Genomic DNA, 25073 nt, shown 5'->3' on the forward strand with positions numbered 1-25073 from the left:
TGATCAAATTTTCTTTCAAACATTTCTGCGGGGGGCGGGAGGGGGGAATGGGGCCGTTTGTACAGTTTGCAGTTCAAACCAGTGGTCCAAAAATATGTACCATTAAAATACACTTTGAACTAACAGATTTTATTTAATTAATGGTCGTAAAAAGTCCCAAATTCTCCCTTCCCTTTCTTTCTAATTTTGATCTACTAATTAACAAAAATAATACTAATAAATTACAGTGCAATTTATAAGAAATACCTGCAGGGCGTTTCTGCCCGTCAGTCTCAACTAACTCTCCCCTTTTCCAGCTCCCACAAACACTTGCTTCAAAATTTGGGTGGACATTTTGGCACAGTGGTCACACGGGTGGAGAAAAGTGAGTCGTGATGGAACGAGGCCTGTGAGACGCTTCAGAAGGACGAAGGCTGCTGAGCTGGTCTGATTGTAGTGTGTGTGAATGTAAGGTCAGAGGTCAGCCTTTGTACACTCTGATCTGTCCTGATTTCCTCAGCGCTGAGCTTTGTGTCGGTCGGTGAGGTGAAGAGGTCTGAGCCTAAACTCCGGCTCCATCACGCTCCTCTCACCGCGACACAAATCCTCTGCAGGTCGGCGGGAAGCTAATTGTTGCTCTTTTGCTTGTTTTCAAATATCTCGCAGCGTCACTCCCTGATTCTCTGTGCTGAGCTTAGTGTATGCAAAAGAGGAGTGACATTGGAGAAAACGTCCCCGGGCGAGTTGTCCGACTCAAGCCAGCACCACAGGCCTCGTGTTTCCAGCAACTTAAACCAAAGACGACCTGAACTGTCAAACTGCCAATGTCTGAGATGTCATAAGAATCAGCCAAAAGAAAAAAAAATAACTCTTGATCTCTAAATCTGCTTCCTTCAGTTCTGGGTGGGCAACATGTACGAATTCCAGAGTTGTACATTTTCATGTGAGAGGAATCTGAGTTAATCTCAGATCCATTTTAGTTGTAGACACTTGTGAGGACACGCATCTGTAATAATTACATCGGAAATTGTTCACAAAATTAAAAATAGTAAAACCAGAGTCGGCTTTTGTTAATCCAGCAAAAATGTATTAAAATCTAACTTTGCTTTAAAATAAATGGCGGCCATCATCTGATGTTGTGTTAGACCACCATGTTGCCCGTTCCCAGTCGCAGTCACGTGTTCACGCTGTGGGACTGAGGTCCACCTGATCCAGATCACAGGTCTTTGAGTTATCTGAGCGTTTGATAGGACGCCATGTCACCCTACAGTACAGATGTGTGAAGACTACAGTAAAACGGGCCGGAGCCAGCATTCAGATTAGAAGGAAGAGATCTGAGGCTGAATCCAGATGTTTGTGCTGGTCCTGGTCCCTTTAAATACCTGATCCGGAGAGACCAGGTCCGACTCTTACACAGCAAAACACTGGAATACAAGCAGTGCTCTCAGAGAGGAAACAACAACAACAATGACAACAACAACAAAAAAAAAACAAAACAGCAGCAATTCAAAACAAATGAATTATTAATAGAACTATAACAGGGATAGTGATATAAATGAAAAGGGTAAAGTGGAAAAGAACGCCTCTACGAACAGACGACATCTGCGGCCTGGTCCAGCAGCACAAGCAACGCTGTTCATCAAACAAGCTTGAATTTGATCGAGAAGGTCGGAAGAGTAGAAATATCCCTTTTCTCCGTCGGGTGCAGCAGCTGTCTCCCCCACTGATAAAACGGATGATTCGTCTCCGTGTAGTTTTAACATTCTTTCTTTTTTTTTTTCTCTGTTTAGGACAACGCAGACTTTGGTCTCATCCCTTCCCTCACCCACCGGCCTGTTTGTGCGTATCTATCTGCACAAACTACGTGTGTTGAGAGGGCAACGCTGCTTTAAAAAAAGATTACTTTTAGGATGAATTTGAGACATTTAGAAAGACGTTATGATTACATTGTTTTTTTCATCATCGTTTGTTTGTAAGACGATTTCATAGCATATTTCCAAAATCATTCCGATGTCATGCATTCCTGAATACCATAATGTGTGCATACATAGTGTTTTTTTAATTTTATTTTTTTCTACCATACGGATTTTTATCTTTACACCAATTCTGGGCTTATTCTTCTGATTTTCTGTGAACCTGGAGGCCGCCACCACCAGTGACTCGTTGGTGTAATTCAGATCCATGCCGTTTAAACTAATCAAACTGTGAGGATGAAGCTAAAAACCCAGTCAATCAATTCTAGCCAGTTGCTGTCATTAAACTAGCAATCAGCTTGTCTGCCTTCATGTCAGTGCAGCAACAGATGCTCTTTTTGCATCAACACACACTGGCGAAGGACAAAAAACGAAGAAGAAGAAGAAGAAGAAGAAGAAGAAGAAGGTTTTTCTGTTCAGGAATGCCAAGTGAAAACTGAAATGTCTGTTGATCGTCAATAAAAGAGAAACTGAGAGGTGAAATGTTGTGAGTTTCAGAGACTCGGCTACATCCGTACTCTCCACATCCTGAAACACCAAACACACACGCGCACACACACACACACACACACATACATCAATGTGGATGGACCTCCTATTGAAACTAATGGACACTGGGGGGGCCACAGCTATGCGGTTGCCACATTGGCTTGTGCAATGATATGAAAATCAATACATGTGGTGAAACGGCACCAGACGATGCCGGACCGCTGCGGCCATGAGAGCAGTACCCGGAACAATGTAATGTTTCCCGCTTTGATTAGATTTTTTTTTCTTTTAGGCCTCTTCGCCTTGTGCCGAGTCAGCGAGGAAGAGTTAAAAAAAAAAAAAAAAAAAAAAGGGATTGATTACATCTAACTGACAGCAAACACAGATCACCCCTGCACAATCAGCTTATTGCTTGTTGACCGGGTCCTACAGGACACAGCAGGTCTGGATGTCTGCAGGCTTGCTGCAGGCCCAGACCTCCTTCCTCGGCTGGGTGCTGCGCTGCTGTTGGGGGTGACGGGGGTGAACGCATCACCCCGTCCTACTGTAGGTGGCAATCAGAGACCAAACTCTCACTCAAACTGGTTTTGTTTCCACTGAATCTATCGAATGTAAAGTTTGCAACAATAAGACAAAAAAAAAAAAAAAAAAGGTCACCTGAAATAACATTCACAGTGCTCTAATAAAAACAAAACAACCGTGATGAAATGAAATGTCCTAAAACAAATAAAAGGAATAAAAATTCATTGCGCCCTAACTTCTTATTTTCTTTCCATTTTCCTTTTTTGTTGGGACGCTCTTCCCTTCAGAGTCACGTTTGGAGCGTGAGCCGTCCCAGGAAGGCGTCTCGTGCACGGTGGTGGCGACGGAGAGCCCGTTATAGATGTTTCTCCTTGGCGACCCCGTTCTGCACGTGCTTCCTGCAGAGGGAGAGACGAGAGACGGAGAGTGAGCCGAGGGGAAAGAGGGGGAACGAGCTTGTCTGGCGAAGTGATCAGCAGATGTGAGGCATTAGCTGGAAGATATCAGCCGTGTTCAAGGCCGGACAGATAAGAGCGCCACATAATCACATCTCCATGTGGTCCCAGGCTCTTTGATCCCATCGGTGCACGAGATGAGGGGGCGAGCTGCTCAGCAGGAGGAGTCTGCACCTCCTGGATTTAGTGAACCTTTGGATTGCACTGCCGCAACACAATTTTGGGGATGAAGTCGTCAGCAGTTTCGAGTTCTTTAGAAATGCAACAGTGGTCGAAGGCCACCGTGCTAATCATCAGAAGATAATGGGGAGGGGGGACATGACGAGAAGACCTGAGGCTGATAATGAAGGCAGCTCCAGATAAAGAGCAAGTAGATACTTGATTTTTAGTCAAGTTAGCATTTTCTTGTTTAAAGCTCACAAAGTTCAAAATTCAGTTATTTACACATCAGGCCACAATGTTTCACAATCCAGAAGCTTCTTCTTTGGAAACAACCTCTGAGAAAAAATACCCCAACCCTAAAAAAAAAAACCAACCCAAACAAATCCTGCTGTGCTCTGTAATAGTATCAGGATCAAACGTTATCTAACATATTATTATCATCATTCTTTTCTTCTTCCTAAAATAAGTTTGATGAATTGTTTTTATTCTTAAGTTTGTGAGAATGAACTGATTTTTATTTCCACCTTTACCTCAGTGTAAAGTTTCACCTTCATCAGCTTGAATTTGATGACCTCCTGGCGCAGCAGAGGAGATTCCTGCTCTTTGTGTGTCTCAATGTGAGTGACCTCTCCCCTTCTGATTTAGAGATGTGTAAACTCTAATGAAACCTAGTCGGAAATAGTCGGTTTGGTTTCCTGCCAAGGAGTCTGATGCTAAAAACAAACTCACCATTTACAGTGAAAACCTGCCAGCGCTCGGCAGGCTGTGTTAGTCTACCCTGGCCTGCAGCCTCCCCGTCAAACTAAACAAACAGACAGTGTCCAAATACGGTGCTCACCCCTGGGCAGAGTTGTGATGTCCAGCATCATCATCGTCGTTTGACGACCGCCGGTCTCTGTGCAGGCCTGCTGCTGCCTTACTGCCTTCCTCGTCTTCATACTCTCTGACGTCATTCACCTCCTTCATCTTCAGCACCTTCACTACAAATATAACAATGAACTGAAAAAGAGAGAGCGAGAGGGAAAAACAGATTGTGTAACCGTTTCAGCCGAAGACACACAAACATTGACCATTAATTGCAGTTTTGACGTGATTTCTGTATTTGTGTCTGCTTTTTATCCTCACCAAGAACCAGTAGATGTTCATGAGCAGCAGGGCGAGAAGAAGAGTATTGAAGAAGAAGTAGAAGGGGATGTTGGGCACAGACTGCAGGCTGGACACGCATGTGGCATACAGCACTTTGAGAGGGAACCAGTAGAGGCGGAACCAGAACCTGAGAGAAGCACGGTGAGGACCGCAAATGGAAACATTACACACGTCTGCTCATCTTCAGTTTGACGAATAAACATTCAGCTGTAGTGGAGAAATAAATGTCAGAAATGAAATGTGTGTGTTGAGTCTCACCAAGTGATGCTGAAGCTGACGGAGCCCATGTTGGACAGAATGTCATTGAGCAGGTAATAGCCTCCGCCTCTGGACTTCAGGTAGACGTTGAGCTTGGTGAACTCCAGCTGGATGTCATTGATGTCGTGCAGGAACAACACCAGGATCCCTACGTTGTGGTATCTGAGGAGGGGAGGACAGGCACAGACCTCAGATCATTTTCATCAACGATCAACCATGTGCTTCTGACTCTGGATTTATCAGTTTATCTCTCCTGTTCTAGTTCTCGCTCGGTAAAATTCCCCTCTCCTGTCTGTGTTTCCATGCTGATGTTTGTGTGGCCCGAACAGAAAGAGGAGAAATCAGTCGACTGGACAAGTTTCTGTTCTGCATTTTGTTGGGTGCAATAATACGACGTGATACGTCCCCTGCTCGTGTGGCTGTGTCTGCTCTGTGTCTTCACATGAACTCAAAGTTGGAAACTGCTGCTGAATCACGTTTCTTTGAACTTTGAACAAAATCTATAAAAAACAGGAGACTTTCCTTTCATTTATTTTCTTCTTAGGAAACCAGAAACAGCAAAACTGACAGAAAAATACCTGAAGGCGTAAGAGAAGCAGATCAGTGCCAGTGTGATGATGTGGTGCACCACCATGACGGCGGAGTCCTTCCTCCACGCGTCCATGTAGATGGTGGCGTAGATGGAGTGGCCATAGAAGCTGCCCTGGATCAGGTAGGCTATGGCGATATCTGTAGGCACTGGCATACCACTCTTCCAGTCTGCAGGACCAGGACATGACATTAAGGATCTCTTCTTCACCTACTCTCATCCTGTAGCCATGCTTTGTTCTCACCCGCTTTATTTTAGCTGAAAACTCAAAGACTGCAAATCAATGAATTACATAAACGTCCCCGTTTGTGGAGAACATGCCAGGATTTTCTTTTCACCAACTCTCTCAAACACTTCATTCAAGCCTTAAATATTATGAACAGGTCTGCCATAACATTTTGCTTTATGTTTTAATTGTGGCCATTTTCACATCAAGGACCATAAACTATCTTGACAGTTTCCTGTCTATAGGTGGCACTGCAGCAACACGATACAGTTAGACGGCAATTCAGTCTTTTAAACTTATGTAGTCCAAGTATTAAAAAAAAAAAAACACAAGATGGCCGTCTTCAGCTAGACACCATAAAATGCTATCAATGTATGTCAAACCTGACTCCCTATTCAGAATGAAAATAAAAAGGGTCATTACCATAATGGCCCGAGGGACGCCCTCTTTTAGAGCCTTTAGAAAATGGACTGTAACTGTGTTACTCTTTTTCCTCTTCTAGTCTGCTTTCCTGCTGGTGATCTCAGACCATCGCTGACATTATAAACTGGATTTGTGCCATTTCCACAGATTTGGGAATAGACAAAACAACAGGGCTATTTATTTTGCAGAAGTAAATAGCAACAAGCTCAGAGGGACTCAAAGTCTCACTGAACAGAAACAGACCGGCTTCACCATAATGAGCACCTATTGCAAATGATTTGGAAAAAAAAAAAAAAAAAAAAAAAAACCTAACATCTTTTAAGGGGAACGATTTTCTGTTTTACAATCATGATATTTTAAAAAGTCTTCATCAGCCGTGTCATTGTTACATACACCGATGTAGACACAGATACACTACAGGCATTATCTACAGATACATAACTATATACGGGGATTTCTGGGTGCTGGTCTGTTGGGTTTGAAGGGGGGGGGGGGGGGGGGGGGGTTATATGGGAGGAGTCTGGAGAGATCAAGTTTACCCTTGGATAGGTTTCTGAAATACCATTGGTGAAACAGACCAAATGTATGTAAAGGCTGAAACCTATCGAATGTTGGATGGAAACTCTCCCCTCCGATGTTTCAGTAAGGTTTGTCTCTTGTGGGATGGGGTTACGTTTGGGATGCGTGTAATGTTTATTGATCGGCCCTTCCGTCATTAAACATTGAGGGGAAGGCTGCTAGATGGATCTCAACAAAAGAGCGGCCAAGGAGAGGCATGGGAACCGAAGCCCTTTTTTTTCCCCACTGGAGAATGAAGCGTCTTTCCTCCTCCTCCCTCCACTTACTTTGCTTTCTCCTCATTTTCCACATTCTCACCTTCTCTTTGTAGCTTCACCTCTCTCCATCTCTCTGTCCCTCGCTCCATAATAGTCCAGCCACATTACACTGCCTCTGTACAGATCTCAGGCTGACTGCAGCTATGAAAGTTGAACCTGGCAGCTTTTCTAGCGCCACTCAGAATAGTGGAGCTTGGATGGGAGCCCTGACACCTCCGTGTCTGATGGGAGAGGCAGAGAGACTATAAAAGACATCTCTGGATTATGAGTGGAATCTGCATCTATCCTCCATTAGCAGAGCAACAACAGTCATCACAAAACTTTGCAAGAGTGGCTCTATTCTCCATTAGTTACAATTATACACATCATTTTGTCTTAATGTATTACATCAAGAACCTTTGCTCCCAGTCTGATCATTTCCAAGTCTTTGTTTCAATATGCAGCAACAGCATAACTGCAAAAGTCCCCACAGCAGGATCTAAATTACTTTCTGCTCTACATGTTAAATTTAGCTTTTTGAATATAAGCTGCATAACTGATGAGAAGCTGAGTAACTTACAGCTGAAAAGACGTCCAAATCATCAGCCTGTATTTCCTGTTTATGCTGCTCTAAATACATTTGCCTCGACAGGATTAGGCTGCTTCAACGCACATTCAAATCATACCTTCACTTTATAGTCTGCCCTGAGAGATTAGTCATATTTCAACTGCTCATGTTCAGAAAATTGATTTTAGCCTTCACGTGCTGTTTATTTTAAGTGATGAGTGACACACAAGGTGCTAAATAAATGAACTTCCATGGATGGCAGGTGGTCTGTTGCTGGGTATCTTACTGTAGAAGACGGAGGGCGGGTCGTGGAAAAAGGAGTAGGAGCTGAAGAAGAGCAGGTAGGTGCTGTAGCACCATGACATGGTGTAGAAGACCAGCTTCCACGCGCTCTCCGGCATCTTGGCAGCATCTTTGGGCAGCAGCCTGCACCACCGTGCTAGAGGCTGCAGCAACAAAGAAGAAGAGAGAACAGGAGTCAAACCGTGGGGAGGACGTTTTTCTGGGACTGCAGCTAGGGTCAGGTGGGGGGGGGGGGGGGGGGGGGATCCAGGGAGAGCCGTGGACATAATAATTGATTAATTTAGATGGCGCTCATTCACAGGCTTGTAAATTCAATATGAGGCTCTCAATTGGAAAATGTGTGGTGAAGCAAACAGCTGACTGGAGGAGATGGCCGCAGTCTGTTAATGCAAGTTTGTGGTTTCCGAGCTGAGTGGGATAGTTGTTTGTTTCATGGTGAACAGCTGGATTTGTTCGGCCTTACAATTACATTCTTTCATAAAATAAGCTTTCTCTTACTCCATATTACAACGTGAGGATGAGGGCACGTATTTCTGAACTAACAAACACCAGCAGCAATAAGAAGGAGAGTAAATCATATAAATATAATTGTTGATGCCTCGTGCAAACCAAACCAGACAGCTGACGGAAAAAACATGAAGTGAAACAGCAAAAAAAACCCGTGCCAGTTTTGGTTTGGTTGGGACAAACAACAATCCTTCACACTCTTGAGAACATACTTAAGTTGACTGATTATTGATTTTTATTGTGGTTTATGTTGAGATGTAGAAAGTGCAAGGCTGCCAGTGGTGTCAGCAGGTTGTTTAAACATTTATATGAATAGATACACTCCCACATACACAGGTGCTATCCCCAGTCCGCTGCAGTGCTTGACAAACGTGGCATGTCTTTCAGTCTGCTTATAATTGCGATGCAAGTAGAAATGTAGGAAGTCCGGCAGAAGATGTGCTGATGCAGCCTGATAATGTGACCACGCCCATCTCCTTGTTACGACGCTTATATCTTCCTCCTTTCACTCCCACCTTTTTCCGTTCTCACTTCTCTCTCAAAGTTGTGGCTTCACATACTCTGGTTGACGATCATTCAGTTTGATTATACTTAAAAACAACTAACTCAGCCGAGGAGACGCTGAGGATTTAACACTGATCAGTTCATTCCAACGCAGACAGACATAAAGGAAACCACACTAGAGGTGCACAGACAGGTAGGCATCAGTCAGTCAGTCCATGAGACAGGCAGGTGTTCAGCGTTGCTTCCCTCTGCCAGACAGGAAACCAAACCCAAAAACAAAATGCCACACACACACCTACGAAAAGCAATGAAATGGTGTAACTGGAGGCAGCAAAGTGAAAGTTGCCCCTGTCAGTGATACAGCACATCTGAACCACTTGTTACTAAGCAGCAACACACATCAGCACACATGACGAATGAGCCTCAGCTCTTAGACGGCCACTTTCACACACATTTCCTGTCCGTGGGATAAAAAGCACTCTGTTCTGTCTCTGATATGTTGATTCAGGTCTAACGTTCATTTCCTCTGATTTCTGGATTTGAAGAGTTCCCTGCCTCACCCACAAAGGACTCACAACAAGTGGAGGAAGGAAGACAACAGGGGCAACGCTGATGTGAGATTAGATGTAATGGTTGTGGACTCCGTGGTCCTCAGTCATTGACACAATTAGAGAAAAAGGGGGCAGCAGGCAGGGAGCATGTGACCCCGCCGAAGGCTGCTGATTGGCCGAGGCTGCTGGGACGTGTGCAGCATGTTGAGTAAATCATGAGTGGAGTGCAGGACACTCACCACATTCTTTTAAGCCCTTCAGTACATCTGTATCAGGCCCTCTATGACCCCCCCCTTCCTCTTTATGTCTCATTCTTCCCAGCTCCCTCCTTCTCTCTCTCTCTCTCTCCTCCCTCACCCCCCCCCCCCCCCCCGCCTGCAACATTTATTTATAGAGCCCAGCTGTCAGCACACAACATACCCCCCCAAGTCCTCACCACATCATCTGACCCCCCAAGTATCTCCCCCATTCCCACTCACGCATGTTCACAGAGGCTGAATGAGGTTTTGGCAAACACCAGCCGAGCTCCAGACTGCAGCTCACGTCTTTACTGCTGTTACATCTAATATCAACATCCTATCTGGTCTATTTTCGCCCCCATTCTTCCATCCACTCGGTGCTATTTCATGTTTCATCGGCGCTGAGCTGCATCTGCACCACATGTAAACACGTGTCAGAGGTGCTGAGTTCTGAAAGTCTGAAAGTGTTTCGCCTGAAACAGGGAGCGTCAAGGCTGCTTATTTCCTCAGCGATTAATTACTGGCATCAGAAAATACTGACAAGTCGCTATCAACATCATCTTCATCATCTTTTTTTTTTTGGTCTCACCAACTGTCCAACCTAGAAATCTACTGAATTTACTGTCATATAGACAAATTATTTTAGGTTTAGCTTTTTACGCATCTGCCAATATGATTTCTTCACTTCTCTGATGCTTTTAGTCAAACATCAGTTGATATTGACTGATGTGCCATCTAACAAAGGACTAAATTGGCCAATCAACCACATAGTCCACATTCATGCTAACTTGGTGACATGACAAACAACTAATTCTATCTTTCCCTCACCATCATTGTGAGTCGTGAAATTAAGTGCTTCCTCATAGTATCATGAACAGCTACAGAGCTGTCCATTAGTATAATGTATATATCATTTCCCCCTCACTTTATTTTACTGATGTGCCTTCCATTACACGTCATACAGTATTTCCTTCCTATTTGATCACATTTGAGTATTCAGGGCTGATACTTCCTGGCAAATACTGAGGTAGTAAATGTTTTATTTGCTATTGCCAGGTGACATCCCTCTTCCTGCTGTGAGTGATGTGATCTGGCACTGAGGAGAGCAGATTTGTGTGTAAACTAGACAAATGTGTATGTCTTATTTTTTTATTTTTTCCTCCCAGTTCTGGATCCAGCTGGTCCCAGCCAAAGGAACACAGCAGGGACAAACTCTTTGTTTCAAATGCAGATTCTGGGATTATATAACAGTCCACTATCCCTTCTTGTCTTTCTGTGCCACACAGCCCACCATCTCTCCAGGTCCTATCCACCCACTCCGTCCATCTACCCTTTGCTTTTCTATGCAGGCGTTACAGTGGGGGGGGGGGTGTATTGGGTCAAGGACACTGAGATAATCCGCTCGTCCTCTGTCAGATAAATGACAGGGCCTTAAATTACACTCGGCTGGGACCTGCGGCCATTCAGCGGCCCCCCTGCTCTCTTCCTTTCTCCCTCTGACAGACAGACGCTGGCTGAACTCACATCGCTGGCTTTCATTTCACTGTCCACTGCTGCCTCTTTCTCCCTGGGAAGGAGAGAGAGACGGCCTTAAAAGAACGGCCGGCAAGAAAATGAAAAACAGCAGAGAAATTATAGAGTCGGCGTGAAAGAGACTTGACGGCAAATAAGTAGTTCCCTTAGCAACCGTGCAGGGATGCTGGCACCGGCCCTGCTGTGGCTAACAGCTTCCTCCATCTCTTTTCAACTTCATTCCTATAGCTCGTCCATCTTTCTCTCCCTTTCCTCGTGAATCTGCAGCTGCACCAACACTGCTCTCCCTTTCACCCTCCACCTTGAAAAGTTTTCAGCCCCCCCGCTGCCCTTCCTGGGAGCAAGTGACGAGCGAGGAGAGAATGGACTCCATTGGCCTGTTGCATAAGAAGATAAACTGGGCCAGTGAGTCAGGATGCTGGCTCATGTGTGGATCTGTTCAATAAGCCTCACTCACTCATCTGTCTGAGGCAACAGTCTATAGAAATTCTATTTGCGGTGTCTTTTAAAACCTTCTTCTGTTTTTACACAGGTTTTAATATACTGGAATTACACCCTGTCTGCCATTCTTCCCCCCAACCCTAACCCTAACCCTAATCCAACATTACACTTGCATTCCACCTCATCCCAAATATCTGCCTCTAAATTAATAAATGATCTCATCTACCCCCCCTGTTCTTAACAGACAGCTGTCATTATGAAGGAGGCTCTTACCCACGCATACTGAAGAGCAACGATCCAGCAGATAAGACCTTTGCTGACATTTTATTTAGTTGGGAGCCCTAACGTGATGTTTTTGAATGTGGTAAGAAATTGGAAAATGATCCTTGTCTTAGAAATGTCTCACTTTTCCAAGTTAATCGGCCAGACATAGAATAAAACCTTTAATCTATGGATTTGTAGTGATCAATTTTGAAACATAAAAAAAAAAAATTCTCTGATATTGTGTTCAATCTGTCTTTATGAAGAGTTATTTTGCTTGTTTAGGCTTCCCTCACTTGGAGGGGCTGCTGGTTTCAGAAGAGTCCTCTGCTTTTCTGTATTCCTATTTCCATTTTTATTATCCTGAAGGATGTTCACGACAGCAACACAGGACTGTCCTGGATCATGAAATATCGCCCATTGGTTTATGCCATGGCTGCGGTTTTCAATCATTTCAACTCTGTGTCAGAGAAGCCACATTTTATCCATCATTGTTGTGAATGGCTTTTCAGCACTACACTACCCATGAGCCTTAAGTTCTGTTGGAATACAGAGGAAGACCGCTAAAGGACCAGCCAGGGCCTCACTCATACTTTGAGTGTGTTGATACAAAAGTTGTTATTTTTGTACACAGCTTGTACTCCAAAGCTCATGCCATCAACGTTTCTCTCCATTTTTTTTTTTTAATGGCACTGTCCTTCATGGTGGCAGCCAGATAGTTAAACGCACAGGGAAATGAGTTACCAATGCATGCCGTGATACTTATGTCTGGCAGCAGGACACGTTATGAGCAGTCACCGATGTTTCATCGGAAAGTGTCAATTTTTTTTTTCTCTAATGGAAAGTTTTTAATGTGAAGCAGCAACTATAAATAATAAAAAGGCAGCAGAAACTTTAACCGGATCAGAGGACTGTGAAAAAAAAAAAATCAGGTACTGTCCGTCCCCCTTTGCAACCCCTAAAACTCTCTAAGGTTGAATAATGGCAACTTTTCAGTCATGGCCCGTTTGCATCCATATTCTGCCTACTCACTAGAAGTGGCTTCGGCTGATGGCACACAGATGAGTCAGCTGTATTTGAGTGAAGGAGAAAAAAAAATGGAGCAGAGGTAAAAGTGAGGGCCAACATGTTCAACATAAGCACATAGATGAGAAAAGTACAATCAGAGACCAGAGGGTTTGAAACCTGTTTCTCATTTTAAAAGTATTAGCTGCAGGTGCGTGAATGTGATGAACTGTGGAAAGTAAACATTTTTATGGGATTCCTTCTGCACATGGAAAAAGCCCAAGCTAAAAGATGTTCTCGTAGGATGTCTTTATTGTAGCCAATAGCCACAACAGCAGGTTAAGGGTAGTGCAGTTTCACAACAGGATAGGTGGGGCAGTGGTTAGGTCCTGGGTTTGAATCCTCATTCATCACCAGCTGGGACTGGCTTTATAATTGGTAAAGGGGGACTCTTAGTAAGGGATGGACTCTATCGAATGTTCCCATGGGAGGAAAAGCCTGATAACCTTCAAATGATCAGTTTGGCTGATGAAAGATGAAACACACTGACATGTAGTTGGCAGAGAGAGAAATAAGAGAAGGTAAAATGAATACCTCCAGAGAATCACAGGAGTTGGTTAATCCAAATGGATGTTGTTGAAGTGATAGTCCACCAGAAAAGACTATGGCCATTTGAACCTCATTTGATTAAAATTATAATTATACCAGCCACTGTTGCCACTGGGCAAACTAATTTGTATAAGTACGTGAGTGGACAAGTGCTGATGACCAGCCCAGCCTCTATGAATGAGGAAATGAGCACAGTTCATGTCTGGAAGTTTTGTAGCAAGCAAAAACACACTTTCTGAAACATTTGACTGTGCTGTCTTCACCTCATGAGTTACTGCTGAGCATAGGAAATTAACCGAATGTATTTTCAGCTTCGCTGGAGTGTTTCTTTTTCAAAAGCAAGCACAACACATTCCATGTATATGCACCTATTGAATAATGTCATAATGATCATAGAATATCTAATAATGAAATAATGGAAGAGGGACCTTTGAATCCTTTGCAAATGCAAATAGCAAACAAACCCAAATGCCTTGATCTGGCTCTCATGACAGGGGATGCACCAAATAACTAAACTATGAAACTACACCTGTGGCAGTCGTTTCAGTTCCTGTCACATAGATACTTACATATACTCAAACAGGGTTTAAGGCTTTTCTGTCTCGAGTGTGAGGAAATGCACAGGTTAGTGTGTGTATGTGAGAGAGATAGAAAGAGCAGCTACACCTTGTTTTACCTATTAGCTGATCCATTGCAAACATTTACTACTTGCTGCTCACGTTAACTCCTGGAGCATCACAGATAATGAGCATGATTGTCACAGCAAACCAATTTCACTGGACTCCACCTCCACATTGCCACAATTTCCTGTTTGTTTTGTGTTGATTAGCAACTTTGTTCCCTGTGCAACATCTTTAAAGGAAGATTACTGACTTCCATATTTAGACATGAGACAAAAAAAAAAAATAGAGAGAGAACGCTTGGGTTTGGTTAAAACCGGCTTTTAGTCCTTAAAGGCTCATTTTACATCTGAGTCTGAATAGAAAAGGGAAGTTCTCTGCTCGCTTCATGATAAAGATCCAATTTCGATGCTCCGTTGTCTGAGCTTTTGGGGAAGCTCTGACCCTGTTGTCTAAACATCATAATCTGCTCCGTGTCAAAGTTACCTGGTGTAAGTCTCATACAGTACGCTGCCTGTGTCTGCCGTTATTTCACATTGTATTTTCATACTCGAGAAAGAGAAACAAGTAAAAAAAAACAAAAAAAACAATAAATAATCACAAAAACAGTCTCAGCCAAGTGTGAAGATATTCACTCAAGCTGCTTCCTGTCCAAACTGAGAGCTAGAGGACATATGGCTGTCATTCATAATGCAGCATTCGTGCCGTTTGCAACACACACAGGATTAGGACCAACTGTGTGCAAGACTACAAACGTGTGTGTTTTCAACATGTGAAAACAGGAGGTGGTTCATGAGCGCACCATAATTATTCAGCCGCTGACGCAAGAAACACACACATACTCCTAAACCAAGCCTAATTCTAACGCTCACCCCAAAACTGAATCCTAACCTAACCTAACCTCTGACCTAAAAAAAAAAAAAAAAGAGGAGGACCACAGTGTCCTGACTTATTTTTTTTGGTTTTTGGTCCTCATATTGTTACATTTACAAGAATTTACACATACACACACACAGTAATTAACATTGTTTGCTCAAAATGGAAATTTCAGTTATTTATTTACTTTCTTTTTTACATGGCTGACTCTGTAATAAACACTTCCAGACCCCAAAGTTTAAAGTGGGTCAAATGAAGCCGACTGTCTTTGTTTACCAGTACACACATGGGATGGAAAGTAAAAACAAATGTTCACCTTCTACCAGCTGATTACGCTGAACGCCAGCTCTTAATGATCACTGCTATTTTGAGAACTTGTCATGAGAAAGTCACGGTTTTGTCTAACATAAAGAACACAGCGTCTACCTTAACACCACATCGAACTAAATCATCTGCATGAATGATGATGACGATTCTCACTGCTGCATTGATCAACATTTTCCACTCAGAAAATGTGTTGATTATAAAATTTGTGATCCTGAATTTCTGTATTTTGTATGTACACACATTAAATATCTTTATATCTCAGTATATTGCATCATGCTGACAGATCCCTGTTGATGACTAATACTATTAACACTGCTTACTAGGCCACATGACACCACAGGTGGTAATGCGTGTGTGCTCTAGTTCAACTCAGGCTGATGATTATAGCCCATATATTACAGAGAGGCCTAATTTCACCAACAGCGTAATGGAGTTAAACAGCGATCGGATGTCGGGATTAAGGTGAGGTTAGTGATTCAGGTAAGGTAGAGTCGCAGCCCTGTATCTGCAGTGATGTCATGCAGTGGGGCTGTAGACCGGAGCAGTAAATCAGACAGTGTAATCCTGAGTTCACTCAGGCTTTCATTCACATTTATGATACTATATCGAGTATGATACACACTCGATGTTTACGAGGATGCGTAAACGGTTCACATCAAACCCCAGCAAAACATATTTCTTGTCCACAAATCACTGTAACTGTAAATGCAGTTCAGTTGTATAATCCAATTTCACCTGCCTTTCACAGAGTTGCAAAGATTATGTGATTCCTACTCTGGCTGATCTCTCTTACAGCAGCTCTAACCAAACTTAAAATTTCTGACATTACACCAGGTGGGAAATTTCTAACACATCGTCTCCACATTTGTCAATCTTTGCAAAAACACCACGTGTTTCCCTCAGCTCATTCTGTTGGTGCATCTTCTATAATAGACTTCAACAAGCGCCTGTTCTTAATCTTCATGTCTGGGCCAAGTAGATGTGGCCATGCAAAGCCAATACCACATGGTGGGTGGGGACGTGACGGAAGAAGAAATAAGAAGGCAGAGAGGACAGAGGACAACAGATAGAAAATGAGGTCAAGCGTAATATGGATACAAAAATAAGGGCAAATGAAAGAAAGGTGAGATGGGGTGAATTTTGGATCACCAAAGAGAGGAGGAAAGAGTTCCTTTTCTTTATGTGAAACCACGCAGATGTAACAGTCTCTTCCAAAGACAGACAGCGAGAGAGAGAGACTGGCACATAATCACATCACATGGTGTCTTACCCATAAGCAAAGAAAAAAAAAAAAAAAGCAGCATCCACACAAGTAACAAGTAAGCAGACATAAAACGCACACATATGGTTTAGAAGTGAATGAAATCTTTGCAGACAAGAATGAGTTTGGGTTTCCTCTGGCACACACGCTGCTATAGAGCGGCCTTGTTAGAACAGCTACAGCTGCCAAGTGTGAAACCCACAGAGACAGTGAGCTCTTGTCTTATCACAGCCTGTCCACTGTGTCTACCTAAAGGAAAATAAGTGAGACAGAAAGAGAGGAAGAGGAAAAAGATTGAGAGGCCGACCACAGTCAAGGCCTCACAGCACATTCCTGTTGACCAGCAGAGGCTGACTGTTACTGTCCGCAAACAGAGCTGATTCACGATCCTGCTCAGTAGCTGGTACATGTGGCTGCTTCTGCTACGATTCACCTTGTTAAAGAATGTCCAACCACTCGTCATTTCTTCTGTCAGTGTTAGCTTTATGTTCACGATTAACAACTCCATTGAGTATGGTGTGTGTGAAACAGTTTGTTTAGTTTACGAAACGTCCAACAGGTCAGTCACATCCTCTCAGGATCCGGAGTGGCATCTTTAAATGTCTTGTTTCGTTCAAACAACAGCGCAAAAGTTTCTTTTTTACAATGATACAAACGAAAACAGACAATTACTGACTTACCATTGAAACATATTTCAAGCTATATAATGCCATTAGCATGTTACAGTAGATATATGATTTGAGATTTAAATGGAAACAATTCTTGTAATATAAGATGTTGTGTTCTTTAATTTTATGTTTAATGCTACAGAATCCAAAGTAATGTTGTGTAAAAGAAACAAGTCAGACAGGACTCGGATCTCCAGGCCATCAGCACTGTAAATGAATACCTGTAAATATTTGTAGCTTTATTATTGCGTTTTCTTTGGTTATGATTTTTCTTTAGGTTAAACTGAGACCAAGCTTGTATATATAGACAGTAAATGACCATCAGAACTGTCTAGTCTCCGTGTTGCCAGCTACCAGCTGTCATGATCTACACAATGCAGAGACTGAGATCATCCATGTTGGAGTGTCAATCAGGTATTTTCGAATGTATACACTGATATTAATGAACCCTTGTTGCAGACACCATGACCAAACAAACACTCACTTCACACGTTACAGAGCAACAGCCTGTATTTACCACTCTTCCACAGAGGCAGGGTCTTGCATCCAAATTTAGTTTGAGTTTGAGTTACAGAGGACAAGATTTTAATTTAGCCTCTGCAGTAAAGCATCATAATAGATTGTGTGCTATAGCATTAAAAGAAAAATGAATAGATAATATGGCTGCTCTCCTTCAAGATTTAAAAAAGAAAAAAAAAAAAGAAGAGGATGTTTCTCAGCAGCACTGACAAAAAACACACACACAAAAAAAAAAAAAAAAACACAGGCATTGCTCCAGGTCTGACAAAATAAGTGACTACATGAATTATTGATAGTTGAACAATTCCTTGAAACTACAATGCCCTTTCCCCTCACGGGCCTGCACATTTATCACTGAACCATCTTTTCAAATGCTGTGCAGTACCTTCCATCTATAATAAAATACATTTGTTGATGCCATAGCTAATTTGTTCAACAACTATATAGAATTAAGACAATGGCAAGGCACAAAGGGTCAAAAAGGCCAAAAGTCTAAGTGTAAAGGCTTCAATTTTTAGTTTTCTTATTTTCTATTGACTTACTTATTGAGTGACAGGCTAATGGTTTTGTTCCCTGGCAGGAAGGTGGAAAACAGACACGCAACCAATTACATCACTGGGATATCTGAACTGGTCAGCTTGATGCTGAGTGGATTACAAACTGGAACAACCCTGCAGGCAGCCAATCCCACAAGTGGCCAAAAGCCCAGCATCAGTGCACAAAGTCATCAGACATCCAACCGTCTGCAGACACACAAAGTCAGAAACACAATTTGGTGGTAAAGTCTTAACGTACAGATAAATGCTCTTCTGCACACAATATATGACACTCATGGCAACTAATATAATATATAGAATCATATTTCTAAAATCACAATGATCAGAAAGACAAACAATGATTAATTATAGTACAACCCATGTCAGAAGCAGAGAAGCAGACAGTTTTGTGGACCCTTAAGTGCTTTGTATTTATGATGTGTGACAGGTTGAAGTACATAGAGCCATAGATCACGTGTCAGGTGAGGGTGAAAGTGCTGCTTCCCTAAAGGACATGTGATGATGGATTAGATAGCTGAGACTCGATAGAAAAGGAGAGGAGAGGGGGGGGGGGGGGGGTGCACTATAATAACCCAAGCTGCTGGCAATCAGTGGCAAAATTGCAAGGAAGCATCACCTGAATGGGCACTTTTGGCTGAATGGATAACACTTCCCTTTAACCACAAAACGTGTATCGAGTTTCCCTCTGCAGCTCTAATGCGTAACAATGAGCAGGAGCTTGGTGGAAGGTGATCTGGGATCTGTGGTCGGGGACCTTGTCAAACCTCAGGCTGCTTTCACATTTAGAACAACAGCAGTGGATGAGGTGCCGCTTGGCTCTCTGCAGGGAGATAAGCTCTGCAACAAGGCTGGTGCTGGCAAGCACACTGCTGCTCTCCTCTTTGAGTGACTGCTTCAGTGTGTGGATATGGGAGGCATTTATAAGGGTAGTTATAAACTGCTCATGCTGTTGAGTAGGTTTGGCCGCCGCCTGCCCTGTTTGTCTTGTACTGAAAAGTCGGGCTGTGGACAGAAGTTGCTTCTGCGTGAGAGAGATTCCATGTGCTTTTACCAGCAAATGCATGTATGTGGCATGTGCAAACTGTGTTCACGATTGGTTGCTGTGTGCTGAGTCAGCAGGCTTGAGGCAGCATGCACAACCCCTGAGCCCACGTTGCTCAGTTCCTTCCTTCCTCTAGCTCCTTCTTCCTTATTTGCTCATTCATCCTGTGATTACCCTGTTTTTGGAACTTTACTACTTTCATCCCAGTGCCATGACTTTGTCACAAGTCCATTAAAACTCAATTCCTCTCCTTGCTATTTTTGATCCTCTATCATCCTCAGAGGCTCTGAAATGCTATGGGATGAATTGGCACATACATGCTTTTCATTGCAAACGCACAAACATCTGTATCTCACAGCTCACACAGGCATATAAATAAAATGCACAACCCGTAAACATCCAGATGAGCACCCATTTAAATTGTGCAAGCAACCAGAGAAACAAACATGCACATGCTCTGATGAACATTTTTGTGAAGAGAGAAGTTAAGAGAATGAGGAAGGAGCTGCAGCTACTCTCAGAGTTTCCGATGTTTTAACTCGACATTTTAGCTGATTACTAGGTGTAGCTTATAACCACACACAGCAAAGAATTTCAAAATTTCTTCTTCCGGAGGTGAATAATGGGTCTTTCAGCACCTAAAGACATAAACTCCACATTTATCTTTTAGAGTATCATTTGTTCCAATGGATAAGTCAGGACAATATGATCCACCACATTTATGTAACATCAGAGCTCAAGTGGCTCACCAACAAGTTGTGTTTAATTTAACCTGGATAGGTTCTGTTGTAATTCATGCACTCCAGCATCATGAAAAGCACTCACTGAACCACACCATCCCTACCCCCGGCACTCGCCTTACCTCACCCTACAGCATGCTCACTGACATGTGAAGTGCAGCTGCCCTGTGGAAAGTGGTTTCCCCTTCGTTGGGCAACATAAATACAGAAAGCTTGAAACATATTGAGTCCCCATCAGAGCAAAACAGGATTCATTCAGCCTTAAGGTTTACAATGTTGACCTGATTTCTTTTTTGTTGTTGTGTTTGTTTTTAGCATATTTAAAACTCTTCAAAATGAAAAATGTCCAACAAGTATCTTCACTGTTTTCCGCAGAGTGCACTCAATTACCTTATATGGTAAGGTACAAACAAAGTCAAAAAAGTAGGTTTCAGTTGGACTGCTTCCACAACTGGGATCTGTTCAGTGGAAAAATGCAGCACAGAGTAAGTGGAGAGTTTAAGTGGGTCAACTTTTATTCTTCAAACATGACTGGGAGTCCTGTAAGTAACAAAACAGGAAGCTAATTATTTTTATCCATCAGGTCTCATGGAAGAAGGATTGTTAATTGCCCCAGCAAGCTTTGCTAGAGATAACTTGATTTTAAATACGAAATGAATTTATAGAATGTAAAAGGAACAAACAATAATTTTTCACGTTTCACAAAATCCTGACGGGGAAAGATGACACTGAGCTGCATCTATTGAGCTCAAAACAAACATTTATTTAACATCCTTGAGGTTTCAGTGAGCTCTGAACCCATCCATTAATCTGTGTACTTGTTATTGTCTTTGTTGTCATTTATTATTCTATGACTACCAATTTTCTCAACACTGAAAACCACACTGTTATTAATTACTGAGAACATATTAAGTTCACAGTTTACTTAACGTTCAACTGCCTCAAGGGTGCGAGCATCCTATTGTGTTCAAGACAAATACTGTGGTCGCACACTGTGGGCAGTCCACATCGGCCTGGGTGATCTATAACAGCAATATTAGTATTAACTCATTTAATGAATGACTCCATAATGTGAGGACTGTAAAGGTTGAATTACACATTCACTAAAACAACCTAGGGTATGATGATGGATTCTTCATTCACATGTAGGAAAGAAATAAAATAAAAATAAACAGAAAACAACAAAAAAAAATGTAAATCTTCTGCCAGAGGGTCTTGAATGTTTTCCATTCCATACAGCTCTGACTCGTACACACCAATATATTGAAAACAGGCCTCATTCTTTTGATTCTCAGGCCACATCTGGCTTCACACATGGGGCCCTGAGCTACAGTAGGCTGCTATAGCATCACCGTCGTAGCATTTACTACGTGCAGGCACGCCACCCCCACCCATGATGATGACAAGCCTGAGGCCACAGCTTGGCTATGGGTGGAGAGTGGGCCCCTCCCTTACAGCACCAACTGGGTGGAGGTACTCAGGAGTTGGATAGATGAGGGAAATATAGGAGACCTGGGCATACAGCCAGTCTGTCAGAACCTAGCCTGAGCGTCTGGACGCTCAGTGACATATTGTGGCTAGAAACAATATAGTAAGTATACTTTGAGAGACACTGCAGTTTTCTAAGTGCACGATTTAGGTCCTCGGGATGTCATTAGTTTTGCTTTTGCATTAGCAGCATGTGGTAAAGGTTTCAAAGAGCCTCGCTTCCAAGAATAAAGCTAGTGAAATGGTTTAGATACAATAAATGCAAATTGCTTAGCATTAGAGATGGGAACTGAAATTTAGACTATTCAAACAGCAGCAGCCACCCTATCACATCTCATCTCTGGGTGTATAAAGTCATTGCAGAAAATATTGTGAATATATGTGCAAAAACTATTTGATGTTATATTTACATTTTTATATTATTCTTGCAAAAATGCGATAAAACACTTTGATCTGAGACATTGCATTTATTTAGCCAGAATCCAATTCCTGTCTAGCTATATTAGAAAAAGTTTCACCATTGATTTACCCACACAAACTTTCTTGCAATTTGCACTCATGTAGGGATTAAAAAAAAAAAAAACCCATGCAGTGAAAGGGAGACAAAGAGAAAGTGAAAGAGAGGGGGAGGACCTCTGCTTCATTTTCAACTTGGTGTTAGTAATTCTGATTAATGACTCGGCTGCCATGTCCCAAAAAGCACCTAAAAGCACTAACAAAACTTTAAACGCTTCAATATCATTTTCCCTGCAAAAAAAATGCGAAGAATATAGAGATCCATATTTGGATTTTATTCAGAGGGCATTGATAAAATTTACAACAAAAAAAAAAAACAAAAATGTGGTGCTGCTTCAGTAGGCTCAATTATGTGCACTATAACATAAGATTAAAAATTAAGATTTTGTCGGTTCAATTGTTTGCTTGTGTGCATATAAGTGTAGATAAGGGTGTTGTCCAACATGCACACATTTCTACCCCCTAGAAGTCCCCTGCCATCTTTGCCAGCCCCACTCAAACACACACAGAGAGGAAGAATAAATATATTTTCAGTTTCCTGGGTTTCATTTGAACACTTCCTCACCCTGCTTGAACCTGCCACCATCTTGAATGACTCATAAGATCCACATGAGAATCTATCGGAAACTGTGTGTGTGTGCACCAGCTGTATTTGTGACAGATTCTGGGTCTGGTTAATGTTTTCTGACACTGTGCTGAGGATGTCTGACTGAAGGCACGACGCACATGCTACGACTGGATCAATCATTTATGGACATTCCTCACACCTGATCACGTCCAGACTCCAGGATCAGCTGCTGAGAGGCTCAAAGGCCCCAAATCTGCAGCTCTGGAGCTCCAAATGGAGAAAATGTGCTCCTGAGCACGTTAATTGAGGATGCAAGTGTGTGTGTGTGTGTGTGTGTGTTTGTGTTGTGCATCTTTAGGAACCCACCTTAAACAGACTTTCTGTCAGTCCCCGCCTGACCTGCGTCCACAAAAAGGCGCAAAAAAAGAACAGGGCGATTTCCATCCAGGTAATGTAAGCGTTATCCAGCAGAGTCCGTTTGGAGAGCTCCAGACCGCAAGTGCTACAGTCCGTCCAGGCGCCCAGCATGACCGAGGAGGCTCTGCCGATGAGCTCCAGGTATCCCGGCATGGGCTCCACTTCCAGCGCCCCGGAGGCGGCTCCGGCGTGACCGCTCATCGTGCTGGCGGCTCGGAGACAAGACAGACGTGGAGACCGGTACGGAGGTGTGTTAGGGTGGAGAGGAGGGAGGGTAGAAGGGGGGGGGGGGGGGTAAAAAAAACAACCAAAAAAAAAAAACAGAAATTACTCCAACCGAGAGTCCAGGGAGCAGCAGAGGCTGATCCGTCAACCTAAAACGATGGAGCGGGCGGATCTAAGCGGCTTACGGCCCTCCGCTGCCTGGCTCTTTGTCTTCCAGAGGGACACTCGGGCCCATTCTGCCCCTGCGGTGCTGGTTTAAATGAAGGGTAGCCGGGCCCACACACACACAACACACGGCGTCTTTGTGTCTTTTTCTTTTTTCTGCCTTTTTTTGTGTGTGTGTGTCGGTCATACACACCGATCCCTTAAGAGAGGCTGTGACGGTTAATCCGAGCCGTTAGCGCCTGCCTGAGTCTCACCATCATTCCGCTACGCACACGGATGATCAGCGGCGGCGGCGGCGGCGGCGCGTCCTCGTTAGCCGCCTAGCTAAGTGGATGGACCAGCAGCTCCGCTCCGGAATAAATCAACCCCCTCCTCCCCTCCCCAAGAGGGAAAAGATAATTATAATAAATAAATAAATAAATAACCGTGACGGGGCCCCACACACACGCTCTTCAACCGGAGGTCTCACGGCTCCAGTGGCTGTCAGCTCATGCGGGTTTTACTCCGGAACCAGCGGCAGCATCTCCGTCCGTTAGCCGCCTAACGAGCCGTCTGAGAGCGGCGGAGAGCGGCGGACCTCACCGGGCAAGTTCAGCAGAAATAATATGAATTTCTTAAAATAAAAAATAAAAAAAAAAAAGCAGGGCTGTCTCCTCCTCCTCTTCTTCTGCCGGCTGATCAACGGGTTTGTTCTTTTCTCTCTTTTGTTTGTTTGTTTATTTTGTTTGTTTTTTTTTTGTTTTCTTTGCCGCGCGGTGCGTTCAATGTCAATCAACTGGTCCGTTGAAGCGAAGACGCGCGTTTATGAGCGAAGTAGAAAAAAAAAAAAAAAAAAAAGGTTGGGGGGGGGGGGGTGTGACGTAATTAGGACGGACCGCTATCTCCTCAGTGGACCTCCTGCTGAGGATTAAAGAGGACGACTTAAAGAGACAGACGACCAACCAGACCTGCAGCGTTGATATGAATCTAGCACCTGTACGGGTGCCCAGAAGGTCAGGTCTGTGTTCCACCCTGTGTGGAAAGACCTGATTTATTCTTCTTCTGTTCTCCGTGTGCTGTCGTTCAGGTTGTGTTGGATTACTGTGTATTCCTTTCTATGATTTTTAGGGGCTCCTTTGGTTTTAGTTTGCGGATTGTTTAAGTTGTATGTGTAAATTTTACATTCCCTATATACAAGATGAGGTTAGCTTATCCAGGAAGCCCATTTCACACAAGTCTATGATGACCGTTCTTGGATTTAGTTTTTTTTTTAGTGGATTGAAAATAAGTCATTTAAACTTTATTAATATTATTATTATATTGTATTTTAAGTGAAATGCTATTTTTTTTTTATTAATTTACATTTTCTTTGGTAACCAACAAGACCAGCAGAGTAATTTGATTATTTCACTCAGACGTAAGGGAATACTGAATGGGGATTTTCAATATTTGTTTTGACATTATATTTTTCTTCTTTATAAAAAAATCTCAGCTACGTTTATGATTAATAAAATTATGTAATTAGTGCTTTGGAGTAAACCAGGGAC

The 25073-nt window shown here is 43.0% G+C and overlaps 1 protein-coding gene across 1 annotated transcript; it reads right to left on the minus strand.

Moving 5' to 3' along the window:
• Positions 1-1697: 1697 nt before the first annotated feature.
• On the minus strand, positions 1698-24316 carry cers1 (ceramide synthase 1). The gene is made up of 7 exons (XM_029499747.1): positions 23107-24316; positions 7892-8051; positions 5563-5743; positions 4985-5146; positions 4706-4853; positions 4419-4579; positions 1698-3361 (listed from the first exon to the last, which is right to left on the minus strand). Exons 1-7 carry the CDS (start codon positions 23356-23358, stop codon positions 3319-3321), a joined length of 1107 nt encoding a protein of 368 aa, XP_029355607.1. The 5' UTR covers positions 23359-24316; the 3' UTR covers positions 1698-3318.
• Positions 24317-25073: the final 757 nt, after the last annotated feature.

Source organism: Echeneis naucrates, chromosome 4 (genome assembly GCF_900963305.1).
Source record: "Echeneis naucrates chromosome 4, fEcheNa1.1, whole genome shotgun sequence".
Classification (NCBI taxonomy): domain Eukaryota; kingdom Metazoa; phylum Chordata; class Actinopteri; order Carangiformes; family Echeneidae; genus Echeneis; species Echeneis naucrates.